General features: G+C 41.0%; 1 protein-coding gene across 1 annotated transcript; it reads right to left on the bottom strand.

The window, feature by feature from the left end:
* Positions 1–284: 284 nt before the first annotated feature.
* LOC136523274 (UPF0481 protein At3g47200-like) lies at positions 285–2,688 on the bottom strand. Its single transcript, XM_066517010.1, has 3 exons — positions 2,679–2,688; positions 1,425–2,155; positions 285–1,061 (listed from the first exon to the last, which is right to left on the bottom strand). The coding sequence occupies exons 1-3, from the start codon at positions 2,686–2,688 to the stop codon at positions 285–287; spliced, it is 1,518 nt and encodes a 505-aa protein (XP_066373107.1).
* Between the last annotated feature and the right edge of the window lie 6,105 nt (positions 2,689–8,793).

The raw sequence follows: 8,793 nt of genomic DNA, 5'->3' as shown, positions 1-8,793 counted from the left end.
TTTCAAGCACTACTCTAGACGTACACTGCGGACTGCGGAGGGCCTGAGATAGTCCATCATCATCACACTTGAACACGAAGACAAAATCACACGGTGGAAAGAATAAGAGTAAAAAAATATCACAATTCATGCATGTCTGAGAGTACATGTGGTATAAGGACACCATTATGATACTCCTCCTTACTTATAATTATTACATCTTAGAAGTGCATGCATGCATGATGAATGAAAAAAAAAATCACAACAATACCAGAAACAGAAAAACAAGAAAACTAGCTAGTAAGTTAGTGGCCGCATGGTGGTGGTGGGTGTTTATACGCGAGAATTTGATATACTGCACTTAAAACTCCAGTGACAAGAAGAATGAGGGCCGAAAGAACGCCGAGAACCGTTACGTTCCTAAAAGTGAAGTAATTCTGGGAGAGCCATGCCGCAACCATCTGCGGCTGGCTCTTGTAGCGTTTATCCAGATGGTGCCAGAGGGGCTTGAGATAGTTTCTTTTGCTGTCGTTAATGTCCAAGACGATGCTGCTGCCTAACTGAGAGAGGGTTGCCGCGACATCCTCCGGTGAGCCTAGATGGTTGTCGATGACACCTTGGCCCAATAGGAGCTCCACGTCATCTTTAGTGCACGCCATCTTCGACATGAAGGCACAGTAAGCCGTGACGTGGGTGCCCAGCCGTGGGTGGTGCCGTTCAAGCGCCATCAGGTTGTGCAGGAGTGTACAGGTGTGCCCGTCAAGGTGTAGGCGAGGGACAATAACCTTTCCTCCATTGAAGCCCACATCGAGCACAGACAGCACCTCGACGACCCTCGTGTCTCCATTAATCTTCTGAGACTTGAATGTAATGTTGGCATACATTCGGTACTCTGTGGCCCGGTGCCACGGGCCAACACTACTGTTGGTAATGCTATTCCCATCTGCCGGTGGATTCCGCCGTGGCTTGAAGAATGTTCTTACTAGGTGCAGAAGATGAGACATAGTACCATTGTCGGTGTTGATGTCAGCCTCCGCCGGTGGATTCTGACGACTGGGGTCTGTTAGGTTGTCCTGCAAAACCTGCATGCGCCAGTATATAATGCAGAAAATTAGAAGAAAAAAAAAGGGGGGGCCGGAGGTTGTTATACACATCCAGTTATACACAGGATGCGAGCAGCCACACTCCCAAGAAGAATGTGCGTGCATGCAATAGTAGTAGGCCTACATTACGTTATTTATTGTCAGTGTTTGCTCCGGCCTTACATGTGTGGGTGCGGGTGGATTCCATGGCTTGAAGCAGCAGAATGTGCGCCGAAGACGGTGGAACATAGTATTATCATTACTGTCGTCATCGTTGGTGTTGCTCCTCCTCCTCGCTTCCGCTGGTGGCTTTAAGAGTGCGTGCAGTAGGTGCAGAAGATGGAACACGTCATGAGGCACTACCATGTTGGAAGCCAGCTGCTCTGTGTAGTACATCTTCTGGTTCCACAATAACGTTCGAGCATAGCTGGTGAACGCCCTGCGAGCATCTATGGCGGCGCGTCCGGTTACCCTCATGTAGATTTCCTCAAGCACGAAGAAGGGAATCTGGTTCTGCAACAGGTACCAGGTGTCCCGCACCAACGGGCCACTGTGAGGGGCAGCAGTCCCCCTGGTTCTGGTTGTCGTCGAAGAACCTCCTCTCTGTGATGTCGTTGTCGTTGTCGTCGTCCTCATCGCTTCGTCCCTATCGACGAAGTTAGCAAAGAGGTAGCACCCATCGAGCAAGAGTCTCCGTGCTAACGACGACGACGGCGACTCCTCCTCCTCCTGAAGAGGGATGTCGCCGTAGTATAAATCTTGTTGATGAGAACCGCCGGAAGTGAACAACGACCACGGGGCGCCGCCGGCACTGCTTCTTAGTTGTTCACTAATCTTCGTAGATAGATATGACTCGAAGTCTTTTACTTGTCTCTCTCTAGCAGCAATGTTGCTCAATTCGATTAGGTAATTCTGCTTCTCGGCCTCCCTGAACAGGAAGGAGGTACGCCGGTAGTAGGGTCCGGTCGACACATGGTATGGCGTCAGGTATCCATCATCGTCGCTCAATTTGTAGATAGTAGGGAATGCTGCGTCGGTGGTGCGACCATTATTGTCATCGGATTGGTCTTGAACTTGGATTTCTGGCCTCCTCCCTGTATATATATTACCAGCGGGTCAGAAGCATATATAGGGTCCATTTGGTGCGGATCCTGCTGCCTTCAGCCCCTGTACTGATGAGGCTGTAGCGAGGAGCTAGTCGAAGCTATTTTCACGGGCTTCACCTGTTGCTAGTTCATTTTGCCCTGGAGAGATAAAAAAAGCTCCGCGCTACAATGTCGCTACAGCGCACAACAATGTTTTGTGACTGTAGCCATGAACCGATCGAAGGTGTACCAAAGACCCTCATAGGGTGTTCACTTCAGCTACCTTGCAGCCAGCTGCTGCTACTACAATGGCGTGTGAGGGGTTTGCAGCCACATCTACTGTAGCAACACACAAAAAAGGGCAGGCCAACGCCCCAACATACTCCCATAATTAACCAAATGCTTTATCTTAATTTGATTCAAGATAATATATATATGAAGCCACAGACATAATCATTATTCTCCAAAGCGTAGAGATTTTAATTGCACGATCCAATTGAAGAGGAACACACATACATACATACATACATACATAATGCCATTGATGGATTTGTCATGTTCTTATTATAATGATTTATTTTGGGAAAAATATCTCATGCATATACAATCCAATAATAATAACCCTACGAAGTTCCTAAATGAGTATAAAACAATGTTGATTAGGGACTAGGCTTCTTTCCAGATTATTAATTCAAATCTTCAAACAAAATAAGGCATAAAATAAATCTACGAATTATTAACATAACAAAAAATGAGAATTTATATAACAATAACCTTGAGAATAAGTTTCCCATGGAATAACATTTTTTTAAAAAAAACATCATAGTATCTCAAACTATCTTGCTCGCTCACTTCAACTCGAAGATCACCTAGCTGGGGAGGTCAACCTTGTCTTCTGAGCTAGGAAGTCTAGGGCGTGAAAAGTCGGACGACAGTTGTCCTACTCTATTTTTTTTTTTGAAACTTGTCCTACTCTATTTTTGAGGGGACAGGAGGGGCCTTAGCCCCTACTGAAATATATTAACAAAAGGAAAAAGAGAACAACTTTACCTGTTGAAGTAGAAAAGAAGCGAAAAGGAAATTCACTAAAAAAACAAAAAAAAGAAACAAAAAACATAAGCTCAATTACAACCGGCACTCTAGCCGTGAGAAAATATTTGGGAGGTATTTTGTCCTACTCTATTCACTTGAGAATATATAATACAAGCAAAAGAGTGCTATATTAGAGGCAAAAAAATAAAGTCTCCTGCTGGCCCATGACTCCTCCAAAATTGCTCTGATTACTACACTAGTTCTTTTGAATTAAAAAAATACTTCATTTGAACGAAATAAGGCTTCCTTCAAATGGGCCTCAACTGATAGAGAGATTATAAAAAAGTAAAAAACGAATTAAATTTGAGCAAAGCTAAGAGAAAAAAAAAACAGTATACCTGACCCATTATTAGCCACCCCTTTATGGACATAGGGACCGCACGTTTATCTAAACAAAGTTGATTGTTAAATTAATAAGTGAGACTTCAACAGTTAAGAACACTACTACAAAAATGATTTCATAGGAGTCTCTTTTCTTTAGAGGTGGCTCAATCATGAACCACCTCTATAGAGACCTCCAAGGGGCCCAGTAGACGGACCGCTTCTGGAACTCAATTTTTAGAGACGGTTGGCAATACTAGGCGCCTCTAAAAATGCAATTTCTAAGGCAGCTGGAAATGCTAACCACTAGAAATAAGGGCTATTTCCAAATGCGCCCGTGGAAATTGATTTCCAGAGGTGGCTAATATTTTCAGCCGCCTCTACAAACGGCACACAGAATATAAATAGCCTCCATTCTTCCTTCTCTGTACAGGATTTCTAGTCCGAAGATGAGAAGGCGCGGCTCTCACAAGAACAACCCTAAACTTAAAAATCTCATGGGGGAAGGTTTTGGAGAAGGTGACTCTAGAAGGTAAGTTGACACCATTCCAAACATTTTTTTTGAAGTTTAGTGCTATATTACTTGATTAATTAGTTTTCTCACTCTTCATATGCATGCTTGTGGCAATTAGAAATGAAATTAGATCAAATCTTTTGAGGCTCGATAAATTGAGTAGGAGAACAAGATTCACCTATTTTTTTAGCCCCTATGCATTGATTTTTGAATGAGGATTAAGTTTGGATCTAGAACTAGATGTAGATCTATAGATATATGCATGGCCTGAGAGGAACAAGATTCACAAGGTAATGTGGAGGATTCCTAGAGACACGTACATAGATAGACAGAGGCATGCAGTTCCTATACCCGTCTGTAGAAACCGATTCTAACGGCTCGGAGAGGTTGTTTTGGCAGTAGTGGAAAAAGCAATGGTATGCAATACTATGATACTGCTAGAGATTTAAAAATATGATAACAATGTTTAGACACATGCGCCACGCGCACCATATTTTCCAGCAATGCGAGGCTTGTCCCTCAGGAAGCTTACCTTTTGGATTTGACAGATACTTGAACATATAGAAACAAAAGTGGGAAAAATCGTGCACGATGTATATATATATGGATCATCACATGTGTTAGATTGAAATACAGCCAACAGGCGGTGGTAGAGTTATGCACAGACTAGGACAATTTTGTCTTGAATTATTTGTCATATTTCGTTAACTTTTGAACAATGCATGGGAATATATGTTACTGGTCGCCACCTATTATTTGTATTTTATTTTAGTTTTTATACCACATCAATGTCTAGCTTGTTAATTACTCTCTCTATTCCAAATTATAAGACGTTTTGATTTTTCTAGATACATAATTTTTTCTACGCACTTAGATATATATTAAGTCTAGGTATATAATAAAAGCAATGTATCTAGAAAAGCCAAAACGTCTTATAATTTGAAACGAAGGAAATAATTTACATCTTATTATCGCGTGCATAATGGCCGGACGAACTGAATGAACACCCGACCTTCCTGATCACATAATTTAACTATTCACTCCGCCTTAAATTATAATTCACGTTGGCTTTGTGCTACATCAAATTTATCTAATTTTGACCCAGCACTTAGGAAAAATCATTAATATCCACAAGTTGAATGAAATGCAATATCAATATGTATTTTATGAAAAAATTAATGGAACTTATTTGATGTTGTAGACGTTATTGATTTTTTATATAAAGTAAGTGAAAGTTGAAAAATGAGTTAAGACAAAATGAGAGTGAACTAGAATTGAACAGAGTGAGTAATTAAACTATACAGCGCATATGCCCTGCAGGCTTGTTTGGATAAATTAACTTATTCTTTCCTCGTATATGTAGATTGGAGAGGAAAATGAACACACCACCACCGTACCCCCCCCCCCCCCCCCCCCCCCCCCCCTACAATCCGTCTGAATCCACGTGGAGAATGGGTTTGTCCATACAAACCTCGAGAGCAACAGAATGGATAATACAGTATTCAAAGAGAATGCTAATAAAAAATATCAATACAGAAAAGAAAATTACGAATATGCGCGTACGTGCGTGTAGTATATATATATGTATGTACCTTGTTCCTCCATGGCACTTGATTCGAACGAATATACGAAGCGACGCGAGCGATGCTGCTGTACACCTTGCACTCTCCCGTGTCCGGCTGCTCCACACATGCTGGTTACTATGCTATATATAGCTTATATAGACACCTGGCACAATAATCTCTCTGAGATCATCTACCGATGTGGCGATGTTGACGGAGCACGACGTGAAAGTTTATTGTGGGCACAATATTAGTGCAGACACAACTAGCAAGTAGCAACAGCACTTAGAGAAAAAAATAGCCGCTATGACGACTACTCTCCTTTTTAGGCCACCTTTGGATGTACTGGTATTGCAGCACGCTGGCATGCTACAGAGCCTGTTCGGCCGTTGGTTTCAGCGGCTTTTTAGCGCTTCCGCAACCCTAATCTCTCTCATAGAACATTGTTGAAACAGCCACAACCAGTCGTAAATAAGTGCTGCCTTACTGGAAAATACTACTAGTGTATACACACACTAGCATTGTTTTCTCACTGGAGTGCTTCACAGCTCATTTGATTACCAAAGGGCCCTCCGCACTATCTGATACGTAGGAGCAACAATGGTAAAGTCGCACAAAGCAGATGTAAAGTTCAAACCCACCTTTGATCACCTTTTTTTGTTAAAATACATGAATCATGGGCCTTTTTGAAAAACCGGACACTAAAAAAGAATTCAAGGTCTTTGTTGACCAACCGAACACAAGAAGTGTGCTGCGACGACGTAAGACATTCTTGGAAGAGGGCTATAAGTGCGGGGCGCTTTGTGCCCAGACGGAGTAGAGGAAACTTCCATGCACTTGTTCTTTAAATGCTCTGCCGGTGTAGCTAGCTAGAAGGTTCACTCTCGCCGTGTTTAGTTCCAAAAAGATTTCCCAAAAAATGCTACAGTATCCATCACATCGAATCTTACGATACGTGCATGGAGCATTAAATGTAGACGAAAAAAAAATTAATTGCACAGTTTGGTGGGAAATTGCGAGACGAACGTTTTGAGCCTAATTAGTCCATGATTGAACACTAATTGCTAAATAAAAACGAAAGTGCTATAGCAACCCAAATTCTAAACTTGAGCCAACTAAACACGGGCTCTATTGGTATCCACTGGACCATCTAGGGGAGTCTGTTCCAGGTGATTGTTGATCAAAGGCACTCTTTGCAGTTTCCTTTTTCCATGGAGATTTTTATGATTGCTATTTGGTGCATTTGGAAAGAGAGGAATGCTTATATCTTTAACAACAAGATGTCGTCGGTGACAAATTGGAAGAGATTGTTCTCAGCAGAAGTTAAACTTCACCTGAATCGCTTGTGTTGTGCTGTTTTGGGGTTTCTCTAACCCTTGTAATTAGGCAAGCTCTCTTGGTTAGCCCACCACTAACCATCCCCTGTACAGTGCTTTCTTCTTTTCCTTTTCTTTTTAATAAAAGTCTGGAGAGCTTTGCTCCACAGTTCGTCAAACCCCCCCCCCCCCCCCCCCCCCCCCCCCCCAAAAAAAAAAAAAAAAAGAATTGAAGGTCACCTTCAAAGCAAGCACGACGGACTTAGTCCATGAAGTTGCACGGCAAAAAGGTGACGTCATTACCTCACGTCGTACTATTTGGTCATATTCTATAATAGTGTCGTGGATGTCACCGATTCTCCTTACCCACTAGATTATAATGGAGTTTGGCCATCTTGCTACTCCCTCCGTTTCTTAGGTGCTGTTTAGTAGCACTTCATTTTGCAAAATTTTTCAATATTTCTCGTCACATCGAATCTTTGGACGTATGCATGAAGCATTAAATATAAATAAAAAATAAAACTAATTACATAGTTTAGACGAAATTCACGAGACGAATCTTTTAAGCCTAATTAGACTATGATTGGACACTAATTACCAAATAACAACGAAAAGTGCTACAGTACCATTTCCCAAAAAATTTCGCGAGCTAAACAAGGCCTTAATATAAGCCATATAGTTTTTAGCACTAATATTAACGCACGGCTTGGGAAAGGATGTGAGATCGAGAAAAAAAATGAAAATCATGCCATCTTCTCTCTCCCAATCAGATTGCTTCCTAAATCTAAGGGATTGGTTGGGGCATGTACTATGTACGGTGGGAAGGTTTTCAAACTAATCAGCGTGGGAGCTGATACGTACCTATATTTTGGAATTTTCTTTAGAAATTTATATGGCTTATATTAAGGAACGGAGCGAGTATTATATACACATATCCTACATTCTATTCAAACTGAGAAGAGCATATATAGAAGACCAGTTTTTATGGGTTGTTACATCCCAACCGATCATGTTTTTACAAATTAGGTCCATGCAAAATTGCAGAGATGATTTTTAGAATTGGCTCCATTTTAGGGCCGAGGCAACTATATTTAAAACTGCCTGTAAAAATGGGCTCTAAACCAACACGCTTCTAGAAAAAAATATAGCCACCTCTAGAAATGTCCTCCATTTGTATAGATGGCTCGATTTCTACCTTTTTTTAGATCATGGAAAATTCCGGCTTTAGTCCTCTTAAAAGAAGAGGCATCAGTCTAGAGTTAAACAAATACACCCACTTTAAACACTTACAACAGTTTCGTAATATTATTATAAATGGAAAATAAAGAACCATCCATTGGATGTGAAGAACTCCATGGTGCTAGATTCTAAGACTCGCACGCCTCAAGCATCCTATGGCTGGATTTCTAGCTGCCTCTAAAAAATAGTATTTCAGAGACAGTTGGACTTTCTAGCCGCCTCTAATAATAGATGCATTTCTAGAGTCGGCTAGAAAGCCCAGCTGCCTCTAAAATCGATTTCTAGAGGCAGTTAATAATTTGGCGTGCCTCTAAAACAAGGATGTAGCATAGTAAAATTCATAACCTTTGCAAATGAAGTCAGATGAAGATAAAATTATATCAAAGTTGTAGATCTCGAAGAGATATACATCTTTATAGTTGATGAATTTTTAATTTCAAATCATTTAGGACCCAACAATTCTGTTCTAAGTTTTAAGATTTTTAAATTCAATTTTTTATTTTTTTAAACGACCTCGAATGGAGAAACGACCAAAATCAAAGGTGTAGCATCGAAGAAATCTACAACTTTGTAGTTGACAACTTTTTTTATTTTAAATAATTT

This window comes from Miscanthus floridulus, chromosome 18 (genome assembly GCF_019320115.1).
Source record: "Miscanthus floridulus cultivar M001 chromosome 18, ASM1932011v1, whole genome shotgun sequence".
NCBI classification, from domain to species: Eukaryota; Viridiplantae; Streptophyta; class Magnoliopsida; order Poales; family Poaceae; genus Miscanthus; species Miscanthus floridulus.
This window is presented reverse-complemented; position numbering and strand designations above follow the sequence as displayed.